This window comes from Centruroides sculpturatus, unplaced genomic scaffold (assembly GCF_000671375.1).
Source record: "Centruroides sculpturatus isolate CEXI.00-Female unplaced genomic scaffold, Cexi_2.0 scaffold465, whole genome shotgun sequence".
In the NCBI taxonomy this organism is placed as follows: Eukaryota; Metazoa; Arthropoda; class Arachnida; order Scorpiones; family Buthidae; genus Centruroides; species Centruroides sculpturatus.
In genome coordinates this window covers 395,807-423,177 of record NW_019384663.1, presented here as the reverse complement: position 1 = coordinate 423,177, position 27,371 = coordinate 395,807, and the positions used below count along the sequence as shown (strand labels likewise).

Sequence of the window (27,371 nt, the reverse complement as noted above, 5' to 3'; positions counted from 1 at the left end):
GATGATAAAGAGCAAATTGTTACAAAAGTGTATAGAAAACCGACGTACGTTCCGGATTTGATACCATGGTCCTCGCATGACCCAACAAACTACAAACTAGCAGCGTTTAGAGCACTTATTAAACGAGCATACACTCATTGTAGCAGGATGTATGACACACGTAAAGAACTTGATTACATTGCAAAATTAGCAAGAGATGTAGGACTTAAGCAAAGTAAAGTAAAAGCCTTAATACAAGAAGCGGAAAAAGGATGCAATAAGACTAAAGATAAGAAAGAAAAAAAGGAGTTCACCGTAATGGAATACAGAGCACCGTTAAGTGGCATATACAGAAAAATAGGAGTAGAGAGCAAAAAGAAAATAGCATATAAGAGAAACACGACAATATTCCAAATGCTAAGAAATGACAAAACACCAATAGACAGGAGGCTAGTTCCAGGTGTGTACAGAATACCGTTGCATGATAAAAGGCTAAAGAAAGAGTTATATTATATAGGAGCCACAAAGAGATCATTAAGAGAAAGATTGAAGGAGCACGAAAAAAATATAAGATCTAAACAACCGATCACGGCTTTGGCCAATTATGCTATCGCGGATCCTGCAGAGATTACAATCGAATGGAGCAAGGCGGATATTGTACAAAAGATCGATAATATACGACATCTAAAGTATGCGGAGGCATGGCACATTTATAAATACAGAGAAAAGGGGCTTAATATAAATTTTCGAGAGTCAAGTAGAATAGCAATGGCATGGAGAGCGGCGGCATTATAAAGAGCTAATGGACATGCGCGATCAAATATCTGAAGATTATAGAACGTGCGTGGTTCAAATTACCGTTGAGAAAGTTCAAATTTTTAAAATATTTTACATCAATCCTGAAGAAGGTCTATAAATTAGACCGAAAACGTTAGAGAACTGACAAAAGTAGACTGCATTTTAAAGGTATAGTGAAATGTAGTAATTAATTAATGCAGTTAGAGATTTAGTAATATATACTGCTTATCTTATGGTAATTTTTTTATTTTAATATATGTAAGTTAGGCTCACAAAAACTCTTTTTGGGTCATGGTTTTTCTTGCAATCTAACAAATGTCCTGAATAAGAATTATCTAAATTAGTCACTAAAATTAGACAAAGGAAAATTGTAAAAATAAGGTATAAAAATTTGTTGAATTTGAGGAAGAGATGATTGTTCCAGATTTTTTTTTTAATTTTGATATGAAATAAAAATGTTCCTCAATGAACTATTAGTTTTTCAGATAATTTCATTTGTGTGAAAAAATTAAAATATTCAATAACTATTTAGATTTCAAATTTTTGAATTTTATTTCATATGAGATGGCTCAGGGTTTTAGTTATAAAGAAAACAGCAATTTTTAATTTAATTTTTTTTATTTTCAATAATACTAGATTTTTTGGTTTTAATTGCAGAAAATAAATTACAATTTTGTGTAAAAAATTTTACAGTATTTTATACCGAACAGAGATACGTATTCTATAAAGTGAGCTTCCAATTTTCATACAGTACTAAGGAGGGAAATAAGTCTTAAGTTTAATAGATTTCCTTTTTCTTATCTACTGCTGTCACTATTTTCACTCTGCAACATGATCTTTGCTTTCTGACATGCCTTTGGCCATGATTTTATCAAAAACTAGGAAAACTTGTTTGTAGATTACGTAAAAATATATACTGTATGTGAAGAAATTTACTTTAATAAAGTTTATAATAAAATTTACATTTGATCAGTTAATTTTCATACTTTACCACAGTGTTTTTCAATTTAAAAGATATTTTTTTCTGACACACACATAATGGTGCTGTGCATATTATAGAACATTAGTGTTCTAGAAGCTTAATCCAAATGTGCCATAACATAATGTGTAGAATAATATAGAACTTATGCAAGGTGAAATGCATTACAAAAAAACAAAAGTGTAACTGTTGCATTCCAAAGCAGTTTTTAAAAGCTTCTGAAATCATTAACTTTTAATGCAGGAATTATTAATCTTTTTTTGCAAAATATTTTAAAAAATATCCTACATCTCTTAATACTCTTATATGTAAATCAAAAGCACTTCTAAATACATTTTATATTTTACAGAAAATGTCTATTTTTTGAAGGTATGGTATGTATTTTTGTGATATTTCTCAATTTTTTTTAATAAAAAAATACTTGGAATGTGATGCCATTTAGTAAAAATATAAACTTTTTGAAATATGTAGAGTGATTGTAAGATGATAATATAGCAATACAATCAATAATGAGCTATTGTTACTAACTATGATTACTATGCTTTAATTTCTGTTTATATCATTATTGCTTGTATCTTCTTACTTGTTACTATTATTTTCATTTTTTATCATTGGTCTACTTATTTTTTGTATTTTCCTTTTCTGACTTGTATTTAGTCATTATAATACAGTTTTCCATAAGTTAAGGTTAGACATATAGTTAAGCTGAATTTTCAATCACCTTTCACCTTATTATGAAAATGAAGATATGTCAGTTCTCATGACCAATTTTCTCTCCATTAATACATCATAATTCATACATGCATCTATAAGATTTTAACACATTAAGCATCATGTACTGCAAATATACAACACATCTAGCAATTCACTCAGGCTGTTTTGCAAAAATACAATACATGCTGTACAGTACATTGAAATCTGTGCTGTCACTTGGAGAAATTCACTAGCCATATAAATATAATGGAAATAGTTAAAGCATAGTCTGTGGAAATTGAAATGGCACTTCACTTGGCCCAGTAAATTTTTTTTATGATAGAATACTAACAGGAATTTACTTTCTTTCTCTCTTAATTTATGAAAATCAGCAAAATTTTCCTTTTCTAATATTTTTCTTGACAACGAATGTGAATAAGTACAATTTTGTAAAAATATAAAACAAAAACAAATATTCAAGAAATAAACTTCATTTTCTGTCAGTGAATATAAACAGCAAAAAACAGTAGGTATATTATTTTAGTGATTATTCTATTTCTCTTGGATTTGTATTAGTCCATTTATTTAACCTTGAATGTGGTAGAAGTCTTGTTGAATTCAAAAGCTGATGAGCATAACAAGATCAGAGAAAAAATCATTCAGACTACATAAAATTGCAACATGCCTAAAAATTGAGAAAAAAAGTTTTTTAATAATGCAGATAAAATTATATTAAACAGCCATCTTATTTGCACTACTTTGTTAAAAAAAAGAACCATGGCCCAGTGTGATATTTTTTTGTCCACTGTTGTTGCACTTAATGTGTTAAAACACTGATATAGCTTTCATTTCCTGGTAGTGACTAGGAATACAATGTACAATGAATAGGAACTTCTTTCTTGATTTCTAGAATATCAGATGCTATATTTTTTCTGTGGTTTTTGCTATGTTCTATAACAGGAATGTATCCCAAATTAATAGTGGAATAGATTAAAGGTTAAATCTATTTTTCAGCCCAAGGTAGAAAAAATAAAATGTGTTCTATTTGTTAAAGAAATTAAGGAAAATTGAATTACAAATAATACTATTTTTTATTAATGTTTCTTTTTTTTATTTTTTTTTTTTGTAAAAAATACATCAAATATTTCATCTTTATTGGTTTATAAAACACCACTGAGTTGTTGTTCCTCTGTTAAGCATGATCAATTCATTGTTTTAACATTTTTGATCCTGGAAAGGAACTATTCATAAGAATATATATAATGCCAAATATAGACACTTTTCGAAGAACTTGCTTTGTAAGTTTAGAACGATTTTAATATAATACTAATATTTTATAAAAAAATATAAAAAATGTACAATATTGAACACATGCAAAAAAATTTTGTTGCAGTCTTCTTTAATGTTCCTTCACAATCACTGGAACACAATCAACATTGGCAGAGTTGACCTTTCTTTATAGGATCTTTTTCACATATATTTCCTTCCCATGTTTTAGAATATTTTTTTTATGATTATAAAAAATATCATTGTCAACATTAATAGTTTTTTAAAAAAACAACCTTATTGAAGATCATCTTATTCTAACTGGAATATTTCTTCATTTTCAATGCCAATAGAAAAGGATTACAGTAATACCTCGACTTACGTTACCCCGACGTACGCGAACCCGGAGTTACGCAATTTTCAAATCTCGTCAATTCGTCTTTTGTTTGAGCGCCACGCAACTCTCGATTACACACTCCCCCAAACTATTATTCAGCTTACATGTTTGGACGTGTCGTGCGAGGAATCGACACATAGCTACAATTTATTTTGTGTTATTTATTTCTGTGTTTGTTATATCTACAAAGACTTGAGAGACTGTGTGGTGATTTCTTGTAACCATGAACGAATCAAAAGACGAGATAAGATTAACAAGAACATTTATTAGCTTACATACATCCGACTTGGATTTTACACAAATTGCGAAATTATACTCCGACTTACGCGAATTCGACTTACGCGGTTATCACTTGGTCCCACCTATCTCGTAAGTTCGGGGTATTACTGTACTAAAGTTTTTCATTTATAGTTTATCAATGATAAAAATCTTTCTTCAAATTTATTTTATAAGTTTACTAGTGAGTGAATATTTTTTTTCAAACTTTGTTGGCTTTTTGCCTAGTTGATAACTTCAAAATGAACAAAATTCTTATTAACCAATTGATTTTTAGCTGATTCAACTTTTTAACAAATGCTTGAATGTTTTCAAATTGCTGATTAGTAAGCAGGTTTTTCCTAGGCAGTTTCAAATTTGTTGGCAAGATTTCTTTTTGCTTACAAAGTCTAAATTATTTATTCATTCAGATTCACGAAAAGCAAGAAAAAGGATTTACTTATTTAGAAGCAAATCCTTTTAGTACTTTAGTTCTAGAAGTGAATCAGAATCATTCTAATATTGCCATTCTACTGAGTCAATAAATTTGATTACAATAAATTACATCATGTTCTAAAGGAAAATTTTTGAAATGTCAATAGTTGAGGATTAGTTTGATGAAATAAAGCAATGCAACACAAGGGAAGGTGCCTCTCACTAGAGAACTTTCTATGGCAATTTTGCTACTATTTAGGTGTTACACACACGAATAAAATCTTGAATATGCCACATCTCTAGCCTATTGGTCAGGCACAAGCTTTGAACCAACAACTACTAGTGTTCAGTGGTTTTATTCATCCAGCCACTGGTAGGCAGTCAATGGCCTTGTTCATCATATGAAAATTATAATTTCAATAACTTATTAAAATGAAACATATTTTTGAAAACAGTTGCTACTGGTGAATTACTCTGTTTAATTTCATGTGAAACTTTACTTCATTATTGAAACATTTAATATATCAATATACATAGGTAATATAATTTTATTTCTTTATCAGGCAAATATTAACAGATATTTTGTTATTTTGAAATATATAATAAATTTGTGAGGCAACATTAATAATTAGATATATAAATATATTTACATTAAATAACTTTCTAATTGAAAGGAAAGGAAAAAGATATTAATCAAATTATGATAAAAATAAACATAATGCTTATGATGCTAAAGCCTATAATGAAGATTATAAACTGATTACTTTTGTCATAGTTTAATTCTATATATCACAAATCAGCATTTCCTTCAAAACATTTCGGAAATCTAAAATTATTTAAGTAAATATGTAATTAAATTATTTCACAACATCTTATATGAAATATATTATTATTAAGGTTTGGAGTTTTGGTGCAAAATTTTGTATGAATGGGTGCAGATGTCCAAAATCAATCAGTATTTCTTGTAACAAAGCATATCAGTAAATTAATAATTACAATATGTTAGATATATAATGTGAACATTATTAGAAAGTTTATTTTAATATAGCCAAAGTAATATTACATTCATCAGGGACCACTAATGGCCAAGTGGTTCCGTCCCTGAACACTGGGAGTTTGGTTGTGGGTTTGCACCTCACCTGGATGGGCTGGTCATGTGGAGTTTTCTGGGTTTTATCCACTTCTGTAATGCCTGAATAGGGGCCAGTTACACTTAAAAAGACCTCCCGGAAGACATTTCTCTTTGTGTAACATTGCATATCCAGAGAAGGCAATGGTGAACCACTCTGGTACTAATTTCCCCCAGGACCTCACTTGGCAAGCAAACTAATCCATACTAACCTGTGCCAGGTGTTTGCCGACATCAAGGTGACCTGATATGGCACATGAAGAAGAATATTCATCAAATCATCAGTCATTATCAGAAAATGCATTATTACTAGTTCCTTCAGTGCACCAGACAAAGTTATTGTATCAAATTACATTCAGTTTCTCTATGTTTTAAAACAAAAGTTTTTTTTTATCAATATATCCCTGTATGCTGAGAGAATGTATTCCATGTCCACTGATACGAGCAGCACAAACTTTGTCTTAGCTCTGTACTCTAAATCTGCATTTGAAAATACAACATTGTCTGGATTCTTCATAGGCTTTGTACCAACTTTTCCTTTGTAAAACCATCCAGGGAGTTGTTCACTTCTACACTATTCTATTGATCATTCATCTTTGGATAGATTTTTGGTTTCTAGCTTTTTTTTTTTTCTGTTAAAGATTTAAAGCTGTGGACAGTGAATAGTTTCATTTCCACATTCCTGTGCTCTACAATTTCTTTCACTTTCTTTGCAGCATCCATATCAGAATCAAGACTTAAAATGAATTCTGTTATCTTCCTGTAGTTCTCACAATAGAATCATCTGTCTCAATCATGCCTCCACCTACTGACTACATGCTCTGGTGGTAATGGTTCTGTGATTTCATGGTACAACTGAATTCTTGCTGGTAACTTCTATAACAGATTTTTCATTTAAAATTTAATAGTAAATTATTCACTTTAGTTATTTAGTTAAAATGAATAAAAATAACTATATTTTTAAAAATTAAAAAAAAAATTAAAATATAGAATACAGTATCCAATGATAGTTTCTTTTCTTGTTTAAGTAAAAGATTGGCGTGACATCCAACCTCCGAATTCGATTAACTTAGTCTCCAAACTAAAATACTCAATCAACACTGATTTCGGGGTAACAAATTACAACTTGAAACAGTTCACAATAAAAAAATTATACAGGGTGAAGTAGAAAGGACTGACGTTTTTTAAAAAATCACAACATCTGTAATTGTTACTACAAAAGATATTTGTTGGAAGATGTGAGTTCATATTGAAATAGCATTTTATAGAATCAAGTATGGAAAACAACATCTATATGCTGTCTGTTATCAGTGATGCATTTCTGGAGGCGATTTTGATGACTTCCATACAAACAGCTTCCTTCAGTTCTTGCAAAGAATGGGCTTATGCTTGTATACACTTGCCTTGAGGTGTCCCCACAAGAAATAATTGCACATGGATAGGTCAGGCAAACAAGGAGGCCAATGAATGTCACTGAACTGGAAATGAGGCGATCAGGGAAGAGATGATGATAATGTCAATGATGTTCTAGCTTTGTGGGCCCTTGCTCTATCCTGTTGAAATTGCATACATCTGATGGGAATACATTTCCATCAGATGTGTATGACTGAACACTACTGTTTCCTCAGTTTTATGCAAACACGCAGTGTTCTATCATCCACTGCTCTATGCCTTCAACTGAAAAGGCAATGCTAAGACCTCACTACTTTCGCGCTACCTGCCACAAATTTGTCATTCTACTTGGTGGTGAGTTCTAGCCATTTCAAAAACATCTGTCCTTTCTGCCCCACCCTGTATATTTATAAGAAAAAAGTAAAATAAATACTTTTTTATTGTGAACTATTTCAAGTCATAATTTACCACGGAATCGGCATTGATTGAGTATTTTAGCTCAGAGACTGTATTCTATATTTTAACCTTTTTTTAAACTTTTAGAAATATAATTATTTTTATAGATTTTTTTCATATTTTGAAATAAACTCAGTTGCAATAGAGTATTCGAGTCAGACATCTTCACCTACAACACACATAATGCAGTGCATGTGCAATGCATGTGGCATGTTTCTTGTTTAGGAATACAGATTTTAAATGCTGGAATGCCGCTACCATGTAAGATGCTTGATCAGATATTAACACCCAAACATTTTTGTACTTGATTCCAGAAGGCCACAACTTTGTGCATGCATCTGTAAAACTTTGCATAATATTTGAATGATTTGTTTTCTCCAGGTTGTAAAACTTAAGAAGCATTGATGGAACTGGATCTCCAGTTAGTGACTGAAAGTATATTAAGTACAGTACATATCTTTTTTTGTGGAGTCTGTTGTTTCATCCAGAAAAAAAATGCAATGCGTAGTCTGAAACAACAACTTGTACATTTGTATGGTTTCAACAAAACTTGTGCCCACAAATTCCTTACTTCTAGTATACTTTCATCTGGCATTTGTTGGAATGTATATTTTTCCAGAAATATCTTAAATGATGGGTGGTTTATTTTGTTGAGAGGAGTGTTTTCCTCCAGCCGTGTTTTCAATAAATCTTGATTAAACTGTTTTGTAGATTTTGCTTCGTCTACAGCTCTTTTGAAACTTCTTGCATTAAAACTTTGCTTGTGTGACTTGTCAAACTTTGTTCATCATACTAACATGTGCTTTAGATTCTTGATGTGACGATCAATTCTCATAGACAGATATTTTTCATCCACAGTCATTTTGCAAATCTTATGTCTTACAATGTTTCTGTCTGTTCATATTCCTTGATTATTAAATTTTATGGTAACTGAATGTAACTTACATGCAGAAACATCCCCCGTTTTAGATGAAATTTGTCCTGCATAAATTACTAACTTCTAGGATAACAAACTTAAGTGATTCTTCCAGAATGTTTGGCATGTGTAAATGGATTCTCCCTCTACTTGAAAAATGAATTTGTCTGAGAACTGACATTCTACTGTGATTGGTTGGGGATGGACAAATTTACATAATTACCATGGCAGTGTTGAATCTCTGAATTCAGCAAAATTATTGTTTTCACTCTACTTATGTTTTAAACTTTAAAATACTTAAAATATTGTAAAATGGGTATAGTTTGGATGCAAAGTAATAAACTTAGTGCAGGAGTGTGGTTTGGGTGCATTTGGGTCTTCTCTCCACTTACTATACCAAAATATGAATATCCTATGCCAGGGGTGGCGAACCTTTTTGAATCCACGTGCCATATAGTGAGTATAATTATCTTTAAAAATATTTATGCATGTGGAAGTTTTGACTTTGAATATTTAAAGAACTGAAACAAACATGATTTTATTGGAATAAATGTAAAGAAGCTGATTAAAAAATCAGCTTTTTTACATTTATTTGAATTAAAGGATGATCAGATGAAAAACCGAAAGAATTATTTAAAAAGATGGGTGAAAAATCATAATCATATGACACATTACGTGCTAGTTGATTCTCCCAACGTGCCACTTTTGATACGCATGTAATAGGTTCGCCACTCCTGTCCTATGCATTTCTAGTGTCAGTTCATCATACACCATCATTTTATGAAGTGGGTGCTTCACCCAAAATTTCAAACCTTAATAGAGTTTCCAGTGTATATAATAATTATCTGAACTTGATTGGACCAGGGGTTCCCGTCAAGTTAAGATGATCCAGAAACTTGTTTGTTTTTGTGTTTTTAAGTATATCAAGCATTGTGTTTAAATTTGATGAACAGTAAATACTGTAATGCAATTATTGTATTGGAGGTAAATTAATTTACTCAAAATCTAACATAATATTGCAGCAGAGAGAGGTGATACCATCGGTATGTAGATATTGGCTCCAAAACAAAAGTAATTATTTTCAGTAATAAATAACAGTGCCTCACACAAATCTACTTGAGGCATTGAGAGACTTTTTTCTAATAAGCATGGTGTTTAATAGCATTATGTGACTATGACGCCAAAATACTGTATAATAAAATAAAATGGAGAAGACACTGAGCATTATGGCCTCAAATTGCAATACTGAAGGGTAGAATGATACTACATCAATTTTGTAGAAGTGGTATTCTTGTGTGGGGAGTGATGGGTGCAGTTGTGGTAGAGAGAAATTACTTTCATTTTGATTGCAATATCTACATCCAAAAATGTAATAATATATATATTACATTTACTACAATTAGCAGATGTAGTGATTTTAGTTACATGTAAAGTTTGGTCTCTGTGTGTTAATTATTTTTTAACCATTTTGGATAATCAAGTTCGTACTGGAATTATCTCTCAAATATGGCTTTTTATATATGCAGTTGTGTGTGCACATGTTTGCATGTGTGTTATTGTTATTTTTTATTTACTTATAATTCACCTTAAGTTAAAAATAAATATTTTTTTCTCTTTACTCAATATTTGAATTTATTCTATTAGAATAGAATGTGTATTTTTAAGTATTTTGTACTATTTGAAGTAAAATTTTTTGTTTAAAGCTTTCTACTTTATATACATTATATATAAAAAACTAGACAACTTTATAAATAAGTTTTACTGTGAACAAAGTTCATAGATTTTGAATTAAAGATATTAAATCTCTCTGTCAATATTTTAAAATGAGTATTTAGTGTTAGTATATTAAGCATATAATAAATATAAGTATTTCAGTTATAATACAGTACTTTGGTAGATTGAAAAGATGATTCTGTTCTTTCTTGCCTTAGAATTTACTAACAACTTGATTTAAATTTAAATTTATTATTAATATAAAAACTAATGAAGTTGAAATTTTATTTTCAAATTTACATTTGCAAGATGTCGAAATTTTGCATAATATAATTTTGAGAATATTCAACTGAAAAAATAAGTACATAATATCTTTCATTATTATATTGTCACAAAGCAGATTTCTGTTGGCTTGCTCTTTGTTTGACTCAGTAGAAAGTTCTGGAACTGTTCTAGTACCAGAACTTTCTACTGGGCAAACTTTTTCTTTCATTTATTTATTTATTATTTTGTGTTCAATTACTTTTTAAAAGATTAACTACCTTTCTTACTTATTTGTTTCATTAATTCATTTAATAAACTTTTCCATGGATGAAGGTATAGTTTTTAGTGAAGATAATGTTGGGAAATCTATCTCTTCTAATAAAAAAGTTGTCACAGATATCTGGTATTTAATAAGTCTGCTTAAGTTTTTTCTCCATCTTCATGGTGTTCATTGGATCTTGGTTGTTTGTTGTATTCATTTATACTTGATTGCCTTTTGTTTTCATTGTATTATGAGTAAGCATACAATTGCTTGAGAGAATGGATCGTACAAGAACACATAATTAAGATGGATATACAGGCTTTTATTGATTCTTGTGGATATGCATTTCAGACATGTCTCTCATCGGTCCAGAACTTTTTTATATAAACTTTATTATATTGTGATATGTGGATGGATCAGAAACTAAAAATTACATTTGAAATTTGTAAAGATTTTCTTGGCTACATTCTTTGTTTTAATGACAATCAACTGAACATAAAAGTTCCAACTTTATCACATCTATTTAACATGGATTGTGAGATACACTATGTGTATCTAATGTTAAATTTTGCCTCCATACACAGTGAAAAGTATTTTTGATCAATGATGTGCAATGAAATTGTTGCTATTTAAACAAAGCAACACCAAAAATGTTTAAATTTTTAATATACTGATGTCTATGAAGTACACTTGTTACTAAATATTTGAATCACTGACAAGTGATTCAAATATGAAAACAAAGAATAATGGAAAATGAGTATTTACATTATTCTTCCATTTCATGCAAAAAAAATTGAATCAACATTGACTAATGTTGTGAAAGTAGGCTCATATACAGTGAACTCCCATATAATGCACTCCCCTGTAACATAAGTTTTGTATAACATGACAAAAAAATTGTGACTAGTACTCATACAAAATTCTGATTTTGTCATCTGGAGAAGAAAACAAGGTATAAGTTTTTTTCTCAACTTCTCAGGTATTTTTTCATTTCAGTATGCTTGGCTAAAACAGAAAATCCTTCTTATAAATTATAACAACAGTATATAATATTTTTAAAAATTTAGTTACCTATATTCTGTTTTGTTTTTTCTTTTATTAAAAGAAACTGTCTTTAAAACAAGTTAATTAACATTGCAAAATAAAATCATATTTGAAACTAATACACATTTCATTAGCAATATACAGTCAGTGCTGGAACTCAGAGACAAATTCAAATTATGCATTATCAGACAATTTTATGCAATCTCACATAACGTGATTTCCTATTATGCAGAATGTATGCCCTGTGCTGTATGGGAGTCTGCTGTATTCATGATTTTTCATATTATCATAGTGTTGATAGTGATGGTTTTTATTGCATGAAGAGGAAAGATATTTTGAGCATTGTTCATTCCTATTTTCATTAAATATTTTATGCCACTGAAATGTTGATGTTTATGAAGTATACTTGTCACTAAATGCAAGTCTTGTTTCAACAATATAAACTTTTCTGCTACTGTTTTGTTTTTAGATAGTAATAAAATTTTTATTTTGCACAATTATTAAAACTTTTTATGTTGTTTATGTAGGCAAAATTTAATACTAGCATACACAGCGACTCATAACAGACATTTTTTTCAACATTATAGATTTAATGCATGTCTGTGTTCATGTTTCGTGTGTATGTAATTTTGTTTATAATTGGACTTTATATTTCTAATTGTATATATAGAAATATATTTGATCTAAATATCTGTTCAACTGAATAATTAATAATGTAATATCATTGGTCTAGTTCATAAACCTCATATCTCCAAATTCCACATATTTGAGATTATTGTACCAGCATAGTCAAACTGGTGTAACACATCTGTATAGTCACAAATCTTGTGTTTCTGGTGCATTTGATTTTACAGAAGTAAAAATTCATTGCCATAAATACTATACTTCAAAAACCAGTTTTTGATGCTTCTTGTACAGAGGCATTTTGGAGATATGGAGAAGTTTGTGAACTAGGCTAAGATATATGAATTTTTTAGAACTAATAATATACAAATGTAATAGATAAATTAAAAAGTATATTACTACAACTAGGTTACCCTTTCTCCATATGCTGAAGAATTTGTACCTCGTTTAAACTATAGAGATCCCCAAGTCGAGGTAAAAATTCTATCATTTTTCTGTTTCTAAATTTATTATGAAATATCTTCTTTATATACTAAAATTACTTAAACCAATTTCTCTAACATTTTTTGTTTTTAATGATGTATTATATATATATAATTATTTATAAGATCTATGAAAAATTCGAATAGATTTATTTAAATTTTAATATTTATGAAGTAAAATATCTAAAATAGTTTTCCTAATCAAATTCAGTTTGACACACTAAAAACAACTCAAGTAATAATCTAATAATCATACTAATGCAGTGTTCTTAACCAGGGGGTCTGTGAGTTTGGAAGGGTAAAAATCAACTTATTTATTTTGTGTTATTGTGTGAAATTGTTTATTATATTAAGAAAGAAGCACATATATTACTATATATTTTTTTATTTTAATAAATATAATTTTATATAACTGGTTTCTTTTGTAATTTTATTTTATGTATTTAAAAACATTAATCCACAATGGGGTCTGTGAAAATGGTTTTATTTATTTTTTAACTTTTTCTGCCCTGAGAGCACTAAGAGAGCCTTTTTTAGAAAGCCCATTATGGGTTTGGCCAGGCCCACAATGGGGCATCCAGGTGGTGAGGGATGGGGTTTGACATATCTGGATGGACCATCCCCAAAAAATTCCTAGGGATTTGTTGATCAGTCCAGATTCAAACTGAGGTCCCCTGAACTGTAGGCTGCTACCTTGACCGCTCAGCTATCCATCCAAACAAAAAGGTTAAGAACATTATACTAATGTAATAAATGAGTTAGTAAAACACTTTGAACTTTTCAGTATGTCAGGTTATTTAATTTTCTAAATTTTCTTTTAAAAAATAGTTAAATATTGAAAAATTGTTTTTACTTATTTTATCCTTTTTTTAAATTAATGTGTTCTTTTTATAAAATACTCTTCATCAGATATCTCTTTTCATAAGTTAAAGTCCCTCTTATATATTAAGTAGAAGACTCTGAAGCTTGAAAAATATATTTGATTTAATAGATTTAGTTTGGAAAAATGTACTATAAATCAAATTATTACTTAAACAAGAAATAGTGTATTGTCTAGTTCCTTGTATGCTATGATACAAAACTAATGAAAACATATGAAAATTTTATGTAGTGGAAGATACATCTAGGTTTTAATATTCATAATTATTCAATTTTAATACTGCATCAAATACAGGTCAGTTAAAAACACATGCACAGAAAAATTATATCTAAATATCGGTGGCATGCTGTTCATGGAAGCTGTGGAAGTGCCGCTTCCCTTATATTTTCTAAAATATAAGTACATATTGTGTGATAATTTTCATATTTTAATGTACTTTGAATTAATTAAAATTAATATTTTATTATAACTGCATTATGTATCTTATTACAAATTTTTATACTACATGTGAAAAACAATGATAAGATTGCTAATGCATATTCAAATATAAATTCGTATATGCATATTCTCAATGGAAGCACTGTATTGTCGAATACGGGATAGCTTCCATGGCAAAAATATTTGAATTGTGTAAAGCAGATAGATTATATGTATTTGTGCATGCACTTTACAGAGCACCAACCTCACTCGGTTTAGCTCATGGATGCTACACACCAAAATATCGTATAATGCTTCCAATAATTCTATCCAGGGCCAGCACAGCTTTCCCATTATCAAATGTCATCGCATGCCACTGCTAAATATGCTTATTTTGAATAAAAATTCAAAAACAGAAGTGTTAATGATTAACCATGTTTTGGTCACTGTAAAAAAGAATAAACAACTATTATAATTTATTACATGATCTCTAGGTTTTGTGTTTAAAAGTAGGTGTGGGTTATCCTGTTTATTTTAACTTAGCAATTTCATAATTCATAAAATAGCTGTTTCTTTGTTCTAAACTCCCAAAAACTCTCCAAAAACATCTAGAAAACATAAAAAAGCTTTACACACACTGTTTATTTATTTGACATAACAATTTTTACCTAGATCTCCACAAGTATATATGTGTATGCCTTACCTTTAACTCCTATCTATTTTCCATTATTTTTGTCTATTATTAGATATTTCTACTTGAACTTGTATCTTGGAAGTTGATAGAGGGAGAATTGTCGAAAAATACTTATCTATATAATCAAAGAACTCTGTCTATCAAAGAATTATTTAAAGGCTCTGTTTTAAGTTAGATTAGATTATATTTTAAGATAGTTTAAGTTTCCCATGAAAAAATTTTAGTGGTCAACCCACAATGTTAGTGGCTGCTATTGCAAGTTTTTCTTAATGAATCTTAAATTAAAACAAAATAATACTCATACTATATAATACTAATCTGCTATATGATTAGCTATAATAAAATAATAAATAATTTAAATTTATATTAACTAGTTGGAGAAATTTTTTTAGCCAGTTAATCACTAGCTAAAACCAACACTGTATATGTCTATCATCATAACCCTTTAGAATAAGCTAAGTAAGAGATAATAATAAATTATTTTTGAATTCAGACAATGCACAAATAACAATATGAAACAACAAAACATCTACAAATTCAGGAAGCCATGCTCAACACAAGAGATTTTTAGTTATTGATGTGTTATCAGTTATTTAAATAGATATAGTATTTTGTATTATTCTTTTAAAACTAAAATGTAAAACTAATCTAATTTATATTTATCGATATAGTTCAGCATAATAATTAAACAAGGACATTGTAATTTCTATATTAATAGTTGGATAATCCATCCAACTATTAATGGATTCATGTTCTAGGTTAACTGTTATCTATAAAATATTTTTATAGGAATATATTTAAGTGGAATTTTGTATAATATAATATAGAAAACAATAGTTTGTAGAAAGGTGATTGGTTCCTTAATTAATTTGATTCATTAATTTAAAATAAATTGTATCATTATCCAAAATATTAGAAATTAATATTTAGTTACTATATTTTTCTAATAATTTTTTTCAAGGGAGTATTATAAAAATAAATAAATTTGGAAGGGGAAAAAACTAATTTTACAAAATAGTTTAACTCATAAAATGACAGCTGAGAAAAAATAAAGTAAAAACTATAAAGTAGAAGGTTTTTGCAAATAATAATTACTTCAAATATTATGAATGTAGCATTAAGATTTTAAAAAAGTGAAATTAATAATAATATATTCAGAATTTTATCTTTTTATATTGATTTTTATTACTATGTCAACATTATAAAATTAAACAATTGAAATCTTGATAAATTTTAGTTTAGTTTCAACTGGTAAAATACTTTGAATTGATAAAACATAATTTAAATACTATAAACTTTGCTTTTCCTCTATACAAGTTTTTACATATTAGATTTTATTTCAGTACTATATTTTGGATTATAAAATATATTAGATTACACACTAATAAACAATATATATTCACTAATCAGTAGCTTATTTCATAAATCTTATTATAAATGAATTTGTCAATTATTACTACTTAAAGAGTTTTATCTTATTGTTTATTTCTATCATGATAAATTGTAGTGTGATGAATATGTGTTTTAAGAATTTTTATCTTATGTTCTTGTTTTAAAGAAATAATGTTTAGATGTTTACCAAAAAGTTTAGTAAAAAATTGGTGGTTTTGTTTCTTAAAACAAATCTGAACTTGATGAAATGCTGGTGCTTTTTATACTTCTGTGACAAAATATACAGTATCTGGCCTTATTGTAACTAAGAAAAAATGTGAAAAAAATTAATATTGTCTGATGTATTTCATAAATTGTTATAAAATAACTTTAAAAAATTAAAATAAATCCTTAAAATTCTGTTTTTTTATTGTGTCGATTTATTTCAATTGTCACTTTCCATAATTTTATAATAAATATATTATTTTACAGCAGGAAGAATTTGATCTTCTAGATGAAAGTTATCCAATACAAGAATTAAAAAATTTTTTATTTCAAGTAACACTCTGTCCAGAAAAATTTGATCGACAATTAAAATTTTTGACTAATGTTCTTAATCAATGGTTAACTGATGAAGAAACTTTACATTCAATTGTAAATATTATTTTTGAAGAGGTAATTTGGCACAATTTTATTTTGTTTTATCAATCAGTTTAATTTATCAATAAGTAAATTTTTAACACAAGTAAAATAAGTAAATTATCAAGATGCAATTTTAAAGATTTATCTTTAAAAAATTAAATATTTAATTAATATATTATACTGTTTTAATGTAATATAGTAATTTAGTATTTAATAAATTGATTTATTTTTTATGAATTTTATTGTAATAAAATATATTTAATTGTATTAAATTATTATTTTAGTTACTTACTAAAGAATGTAATATAGTAGGGTCTTGTTTTATATGGATTTTTATATAGATTTTTTTTATGGATGCCAAAAGGTTAGGTTAGGTTAATTAACTCACTCCTAATGAATGTCACTGAATCTGAATCTTAAGTCAACAGTTTTTTGGAATGTCAGAAGCTTCTCACTCCATTCACTTCTCATGCTATTCATAGTGGTGGATAACCTGGTTTGTATGTATTTTTTATCAAGTAGTGCACTTGATATAGTATAATAAAATTTTGTTCCATATATTCAGAAATATTAGACTAAAATTTATTATATTAAAAACATAAAATGTGTTTAAAACAAAACATTTCACTTATTTTCATTTAACATTTTTCTGTTAATTGTAAATGATTGTGTAAGGTCTAGGCAATAATCTGGGGCTATTTAGAATGGAGCATAAATTTATGCAGAATTTTGTTTCATACAGTACCTGCTGATATTTAGTTCCCATGTACAGTACAACAAGACCACACTATATTTTTCATAAATAGTGATAAGTATTATATTCTGATAAAATTACTTAAATATTGGCTAAAGATGCTAGACTGTTAAATTAAAGTTGATTTATATTTTTTTTATCAATGTTTTATGATATGTTATTCACATACAGTAGAGCCTCGATTATCTGACCCAATTGGGGACTGGGGTTGGTCGGATAATTGAAAAGTCGGATAACCGAAAAGTATGAAAAAATCCATTATTAGTGTAGTATATTATTATATCCCATGTAATTAGTATATTAGTATATCGCTATTAACCTACTTTGCGTTGAATTTTCATTGATGTTAAGCCTAACAAAAATTTTTTAAAATAATAATTGTCGCTATTGTATCGTTAAAAATTAGAAAATTAAGCCTCGTTTAAATACTGGCTCCCTTTCGTGGTCGAATGAGTGTTGCCAGCTAAAACACGTAAAAATAATATTAAAGTAGCCAAGACAGCCAAATATTGTAGTGCCACGTCACTACCGGACATTTGAAATTTGCTGACTAGGACGGTTGGTTAACCGAGGTGTCGGTTAATCGGGGGTTGGATAATCAAGGCTCTACTGTACTCATTGACAGAAAGTAATGCACCAAGAGGTGACATTGGAATTAAATGAAACTCTATTAGTGTAAATGTATCAAGGTAATAACAGATTAAAATATCAAAGGAACAATTTTCTATGGAACAATGGTATAATTTAAAGCCTTGTACTAATTCAGTGGTTCTTAACCTTTTAGTGATGAGGGACCATTTATCAAAATTTTTGTCTTGCCATGGACTACGAGTTGTTTGGCAGTAATATAGGTTTTTATAAGGTTGTTCTATAAATTAAACACATAGAAAATTATTCGGAACCAAGAGTATTATATTATTTGTGAAAGTGTTACATTAATTATATTATTTTAGTGCGATTTTTGTGACTGCATACTGTTTACCAACTGCTGAATTCTTGGTTCGGTGCTACTCAAAGCAAATGCATGTCGGCACTGGCATCCAACCAATTTCGATGTTTATTTTTAACTATCAAAAGCACTGAGAATCCTTGCTCGCATAAATATGTGGTTGAAAATAAAGTTAGGTACTGTAAAGCAATTTCTCAAATTTTAGGGAAAGCAATAGCTTTTTGGCTCCAAAAATCTTTAAGATACATTCCTGTCTCGAATGTATCCTTGCAGTTACTATCATGTTGCATTTCAATTAACTCTTCTTGCATTTCATCCGGCACCTCAGAAATGTTGATTATGAAAGAATTGCAAATCAGTTTCCGTATACCTTTGTCCTTGCAGTCAGGAAAATAGCGATTGAATTCATTTTTTAAGCTTTGCAAATGGAATGTAATGTTCTTTTGTATTTGTCCTTTAATCTCAGCACACTGTCAATGAATTGGGTTCAATGTATCAAACACAGAAAAATTTTCTCTTTTGACTTTGCTGATCCATAGGTCGATTTTAGTGATAAATGCACTGATTTTATCTTCAAATGCAAATTTATTGCTAGTGCCTTCCAATTTCATATTTTCTGATCACGCACCATACCCCAGCCCAGTCCACTATCGGCTCTAACCTTGACATACTGCACATTGTCATCAACTCGTTGTCATTTATTTAATAATTTTGGGATAACTTCACGAACCACTTTGGGTGCTTTCAGGGACCACTAGTGGTCCACGGACCACAGGTTAAGAACCATGGTACTAAATGATACATCTTACCCAGATACATATGGTCAGGCATACAGGCACAACACGCTGTCCTGTGACAAATTTGCCTACCAATGTTATAACTGCCACTCTATATTCTTCATTTGTAGATGGTCAAAGCTGGTCCCACAAATGTGAAGATTGGGTTGGACAAGTGTGGCAACATTTCTGGAAGACAGTGGAGGAAACATTAGAGGCATTTCTGGGAAGCCTTAGCTGTTTGAGCCATGCATTATTTTATTGGAAATTGTATGTTTTCAGCCCTACTCTTCACAAAATCCTGCCATGAAGATGCAGGATTTCTTTGAGAGACATTGAAACAGTAATACTGAAGTATTGCTGTCTCAATGTCTCTCAAAAACATAGTAGTCTTCATACTACTAGAGTTGACTGACTGATTCATTTGAAGATCATTGGTCAGTGCTTCAATCCCACCTTTACTGCTGAATGGCACACTGCTCCTTTTTCTGGCATGCTGATCTGGGGATGGGGAATGCCTCTCATAACACTACTAGGGACTACCAACTATTATGATAGTTGGTTGTCTCTAGTAGTGTTATGAGGGACATTAATGGCACAATGGATATATTTATGAAATCCTGAACTATCAAGTTGTGTTTTTTATGGGGGAACTACAAACAGCCATTTTTTAGCAAAATAATGCTTGTTGTACACAACTAGGATTTTTTTAAGAATGTTTCCATTAATTGCTAGACTTCCTTGGCCTCATTGCCAGATTTGTCATTCATTGAACATTTGTGGGCTAAATGGGATGCCAGATTCAGCTGTCTATGAATGATGAATCTGTTGCAGGACCATATATGGTTCCTTTAAGCTTCCACACCTGATTATCCAAATATTTCTACTACAGAATGCTTTTAATATTTTATATGATAAATTAGCTAAAAACCTGAAATTAAAAATTTTTTATCATATTTTAAATAGTGTATTTCTTGTAATAATCATTTACTTAGTGATTATTACAAGAACAAGAGAATTAATAACAACTTCTTTAATATCAAAGCTACATACTGTTTGTTTTTTGTGAGTGATATATATTTGTTAACTTTATAATTGTTCAGTTTGAATTTATTATTTTATGTACTTATTTGAATTAAATTATCATTTATATATTCCATTAATATGAAAAATATATTTAACATTTTCTTTTTGTAGTCAGTGCATGAGCCAAATTTTCGGTATAATGGGGCCAAGTTATGTAATCATTTATCACAACATCTTATAAGTCCATCAGATGTTCCGAAATTTAGAAGTGTTCTGCTGAGAAGGTAAATTAATAATAATAAAATAAATGCTTTTTTTTTAAATTTTTAAAATGAAAATTTAATATATTATGGTAGATTTTTTTTTATTTTTTTCATTCTAAAAAATGACTTCATATTGTAGCTGATACTAAAAAAATTATTTATTTTTATTGTATACAAGCTTTTGTTTCCTTTTCTAGGGTGAATATATGAGTTAAAAATATCCAAATTTAACATAATTAATTTAACACAAAAGTAATATAAATTTTGTTAACAAATTATAGTTTTAAAACTATGTTATGGAAATTTGATTACAGAATGTTTCTTATCAATCTGCGTGTTCCTTCTCAATTCGAGTGTTCAAATTGGATTAAGTCACAATATTATTATTATTATTCTCTTGTCTAAATTCATTCAATTAACTCATTCAAAAAATAAATTAATTAAAGGTTCTTTGCCTTCATTGCAAAAATACAATTTAAATAAATAATAATAAATGAATAAATAATACAATTTATTCATTAAATTTGTTCAATATTAGTTGAAAAAGCATTTTTGACTAGAAAATTTACTTTATTATGAACAATACTAGATGCTCAGTTGATAGACAGCAATCAATTTCATAATCACAGAATGAGTATAAAGTTGTATACTGTTTATGGCACTTTTGAGTATAATGTCAAGGCATCCCTAGTGTCCCAATCAGAATGCTGGTAACATACTATATCAATAAAAGGATTTGAACTGCAAGGTTGCAATGGAGTGGTGTTGTGTTCATCACAGAGTCATAGTGTTTGTTTATGTTAATCATCTGTATTCATATAAAATATAAGAAAAATGAAGATCACAGAGCTATCAGAGTATGGAGGGTAAATGGAAAAATAGATTTGAGTTAAAGGTACTGGAAATTTTGACTTACCGTGACTGTACTACAAATGAATTTTTCTATCTCATACTTGTTTATCTTGAAAACCTCTTTATCTCAAAATTAATTTTTTCCTCTGCATTTATTTTCCATGTTTATCTCAAATTATTTTCTCCCAAAACTCCTATATTTCAAATTATGGAATGAAGTGTCAATACAAATTGTATGCTTAGCGACTATATTTTGATAGTATAAATTGCAGTTGAGAAACATCACTTGCAATACAGTACATAGTTGCGATTACTTCAGCTTTTCTCTGGATACAAATTTGGCTTGCATCTTATTGGTTGAAGAAAGTCAGGTATCAGAGACTTTTCACAAACTATTTCTGTTAAGGTATGCCAAAAATTTTTTATTTATACCCAATACAGGTATGTACTGTACTTGTTATTGTATTAATACAATACTATACTTCCAATCAAACCTATTACTTTTTACTGTGTAGGAACCTCTGTATCTCAACCTGTTGATATCTTAATATATCAACCATTTAATCCATAGATTATAGTAAGAAATCTGTTTGCATAATATAAAATTTAATATTAAAATATTTCATAGATAAATTGTTGAAAATCACTTTTAAATAAATGTCGTTTTACTGTATATATATGTTAAAATTTTAATTTAGCAGTGCTGTTTGTATGCTTCTGAAATTAGTAATAAATGAATTATGGCATTAAACTGGAATATTTCAAACAATAAAAATTGTATATAGTAATGAGATTTACAAACAAATATGAATTTGATTGTTTGAAAGCGTCATGATTTTTGTGATGATGATGATAATGTCTGCAATGCAAAATTTTACATTTAATAACTCACAGATAATGAAAGATTATTCATTTATCTATTTAATATTTAGAAGGAATGATACTATTTAGGCTGCTGTATTGAGGTTTGAACTGCAGTTAGTAAGTAAAAGAAAGTAAAAATAGTAAGTAAAACTTAAATGTCTTCATTCAAGAACTGAAATTTCAAATTTTTAAATTGGTGCTATAACTACACATCTCTTCAAATAGATTGTAAAATTATCTTAAGCTCTAGAAATGTTAAATTTGTAGAAATCTTTTATTATTATTCTGAGTTTCACATTAAACTTATTACACTTCTAATATTCTAAACAAATAAAATAATAAGCATTTTTGTATTATGAGCTGTATAATTTTTAGTTTAATGCAAAAAGTAAATTTTAAATACTTTTCACAATAATTGAATTAAATATTTTGCAATAAAATTTATTATATCTTAACATAAAACATAAATTAATAATTCAATTTTATTATATATCCAATTAGCAATTTATAGGTATAAGTATTTTTTGTTCAATAAACCTGACTGAGGTCTTTATATGATATAGAAAGAATTGAGTGAGTTGACAATTACATTTATTCCCTAGATATTTATCCCTCCTCTTTAAATATTAAGAGGAATAACTTTTACTTACTTTTATTTCTAAATTATTCTATCTTATAAAACATAATTCAACCTCTTTATGATAAACAAGTAAATATTTAGGATGTGAATATTTTGTTCATAAAGCAACCTGTTATATATAACATGTGATAATGATCATAGTGAAAATATTATTTTTATTTAATATAAAATATAATTTAAGAAATGTTATAACTATAATATAGTTGACCCCCTATAAGACGATAGATACGTTCCATTCTTTATGAATTGATTTCTTACGAGTCCATGCCAATCACAGCCCGACACGTGTGAAGTTTACGGACTATGACTGTTTGAAAGGTTTTCTTCCATAAAATTAATCGATTCTAGACTAATCCAACTCAACATTTCCAAAATACGTATGTATTTTTTGGGAATAATCTGTATAAACTACACTATAAACAAAAAATTGTAAGATTACTTACCGAGTGTGCACCATTCGACATCGCCATTGCTCAAGCTTGTTTTCGTCACGGAGCAGCACACCAAACCGCACCCGATTTCTGATAACTTATTTTTATGCGAAAACTTCATTGAACTTTGGCGACATCATTAATATAAATAATTTTTATGGCCGTTGAATAAGAAATGTTTCTTTCACAAGAAATGTATAAAATTACAGTACTGTATTAGACTTACGGTACCTAATTTACATACTGTACAGACGATAGTAAACAACTTACTTGCCTAAACTCTCCGTAGCATGGCGCTAGACGGCAGAAAGTATATATATAATTATAATAAAGTTACAATAAATTAAGTTAATATATAATTATATGTACAGTACCTAATTTATATATAATAATGTACAGATGATAGTAATCTCTCCGTAGCGTGGCGCTGGACGGCGGAAAGTAGTTCGGCTGCCCAATGACGTTTTACATAATTATAGGAGTTTTTTTACCGTTTTATACGGATACCATCGCAATTTTTTCGCCGTCTTATAGGAATTGTAATTACAGGAACCCGTTTTATAGGAGGTCTACTGTAATATTACCAGAGGCTCAGTAACATAATCTTTGTTCATTTTTAAGTTCAATCAATTTTGCTTGAAGATCATTGAATATAATTGTTTTGAATATAAATAATTAACAAGCCTTGCCTGTTGTAAAAATTTTTCACAATGTTTTTTTGTACAGTATAATTTCATTTGCATGCAAAAATGGTTTGTCTGTTTTCAAGTAGTTCCAGTTTCCAGAAATAAATTGATTATCTAGTACACGATTAAAAAACTAATTTTTTCAAATTATTTCAAATGTCACTTTAACCTAGAACATTCTATTTATAACTAACATTTTTTTTTTTAAATATAAGAAGAGTTTATGACAATTGAAGGTTAAGAACTTCAGAAAACTTTAAATATTTTACACCAATAAGAAAGGGGACTGTATCAACAATAATGATGACGACACATTTTCCCTAGCATGGCAACACTTAATTGACAATCCCTAAAAGATGGCCATACTAAAAAATAGCTAATTGAATAATATACATATACTAGAAGAAACCCATCAAATCAGTATAAGTGTTTTCTGGGTCCATTCGCAGGCAATTAGCATCTTCCTGTTCCAGTACCATGAGGCTTCTTTCAATTTTGCATTGGATCCCAGAGTGGCAGTTTAACATTCTTAAGGCAAACTGACTTTAACTTGGTGGGATTTTGGATTTATGGTGACGATAGTGGTGGCTCACCTCATAGTGATCACCTTGTCTGAGTTTCACAAATAAAGCTCTTAGACTTACCAACGGTTGGATGTATTCAAGTTTAGTATTTTTTTTTTCTTTTTGTTAGGTTTGTCAAAAAACCCATCAATCAATACTAAGTAACAAATTGGACAGTTATAATCACATTTTTGTCTTGTCATAGAGTAACAGTAAAATAAAATCAAAGATTGACACTGCAGTCAATATTGACAAAACTGATTTATTTGAAAAACTTTTATTGTCTTTTTTAGTGTTGAAAAGTACAGTACATGTGTTTATTTACTAATACATACTTTTTACTAAAATTGCCTCACATCACATAATGAATCATTGTTGATGTGCTATTTAAATTATATTTCAATGTGCATGTGGGAAAGATATTATTTCCATTTTTTCTGTACACACTAATCAAATGAATAAAAAATGCATTAATTGAATTTTAGTGTAATACAAATGGCATTCAAGAATTTGTGTTTAAATATGCTCAAGTTAAATTAAATGACAAAAATTTATTACTATAATAATAATAATAATAATAATAATAATAATAATAATAATAATAAACATAATAATAAAAATGATAATAACAACTCTCCCGTGGTCACCACCTGGTCGTGGTGGGAGAGCCCAGTAATTTTACTGAACCATAGAGCAATGCAGGCTGGAGCACAAGCTCCTGGTAGGGACACCCATGCCAGTAAGGTCTATGGGGAGANAGAAGGCCACTATATTGAATACATGCCACATTGTTAGGAAATTCCTGAATACAGACACACACACTGACACACTTATTTAATTTTAGTTTTGTTTTGGTTGCTATGCCTTGACTCTGGTCTGGCATAGTACACAGCCACCAGTGTGAACCAAGAAAAAAATAATTTAAAATTAAAAAATAATGATAATATATACAGTGGGTGATCAGTTAACGAACAAATCAGATAATGAACACTTTCATGAAAGATTTTTATGTTTGGACAATGAACACCTTACAGAACAAACACAAGAAGAAGTTACATAAAATAATGAATACTGATTGGTCTTCTCTTGTCTTCAGGCAACAATTCAAAACTTCTTGAAGCATGGGAGACATTGACATTGACACTCAACCCGGTATATACCGATCGGATAGTATTCCTCTGAACTTTGAAACTTTCCCTTGTAATTCTAGCCTTTTATTTTTCTGACAGAAACAATTCTTTTATAGTATTTGCGAGACTGTCATGTGGCCACTCATTAAATTTTGCATCGGTTTTTATTCTCAAAAAGCGAGAGTATAATAGCAAAGGTAGAGAGTGGGCAGAAGATGTCTGATGTTGCTGGGCAGTTTGGCTTGAACAGATCTACAGTAACCCACAGTTCAATCTTATCTAAGAAAGATACTGTATAATCAAGAAGATTCATTCAGCTTAAGGACTAACAAAAATCACATCTGAGATATAAAGAACATTGAAGAGCTCATAATGGAACCCAAAACTAATCTGACGACAGAAGAACACCACAAAGTCTTGAATGAAGAACACCAAGAAACTCAGCAAGATATGTTTTCTTCTGAAAAAGAGAATTAATGTTGATATCTGCTATTAATCATTCTTTTGAAGTGGGAGGATGTCAGAACAATGGTCTTACAGTGGCATCCAAACCAGGTTGAGGTTAAAAGGCTTAGGGATCTCTACAATTACAATGCTATTAATTACTTCTGAAAAATCCTGAAGAAGAGAGAAAAGCAATTGACATTAGACAGATTTTTTTTAACCCCCACAAATGGAAAAAACATGACTAATAAAAATGCAAGACTGCGTATGTATGTATTTTTATTATTACATATAANAGTGGCATCCAAACCAGGTTGAGGTTAAAAGGCTTAGGGATCTCTACAATTACAATGCTATTAATTACTTCTGAAAAATCCTGAAGAAGAGAGAAAAGCAATTGACATTAGACAGATTTTTTTTAACCCCCACAAATGGAAAAAACATGACTAATAAAAATGCAAGACTGCGTATGTATGTATTTTTATTATTACATATAAATAAACATAATAAGAAAGTATATATTTTTTGTTTCGGGATCTCCAGAATGAATTAATCAAATTCCCATAAAAATCTATGGTAAATCGATAATCAGTTAATGAACAATTCGGATAGAGAACAAAGTCTTAGAACGGATTATGTTTGTTAACTGATCACCCACAGTATTATAATATTAATATTTAATATCTACTAGCTTACCCGTCGCGCATTGCTGCGATCTCAGAAGAAAGGAAATTCAAGCAAACTCGTTATGATAAAATTAAATTTACATTTCATCATTTTTATTGAAACTTATTATTATTATTCATTTTCATCGGGTAAACATTTCAAAGTGTCGTTTCAATTCTATTTATTTATTGGAGTGCTTGTGGATACACGATATTTTTTGTTTTTCCGTCTGGTGCGTA

The 27,371-nt window shown here is 29.0% G+C and overlaps 1 protein-coding gene across 1 annotated transcript in view; it reads left to right on the top strand.

Annotated features, from left to right (window-relative positions):
* The first annotated feature begins 9,007 nt into the window (after positions 1-9,007).
* The window catches only part of LOC111626607 (polyadenylate-binding protein-interacting protein 1-like), a 47,104-nt gene continuing 28,740 nt past the window's right edge, over positions 9,008-27,371 (top strand). The window contains exons 1-4 of the mRNA XM_023370044.1: positions 9,008-9,151; positions 13,011-13,076; positions 16,939-17,121; positions 20,765-20,877. Of these exons, the coding sequence (XP_023225812.1) occupies positions 9,008-9,151; positions 13,011-13,076; positions 16,939-17,121; positions 20,765-20,877 (506 nt within the window). The remainder of the gene's footprint in view (positions 9,152-13,010; positions 13,077-16,938; positions 17,122-20,764; positions 20,878-27,371) is intronic.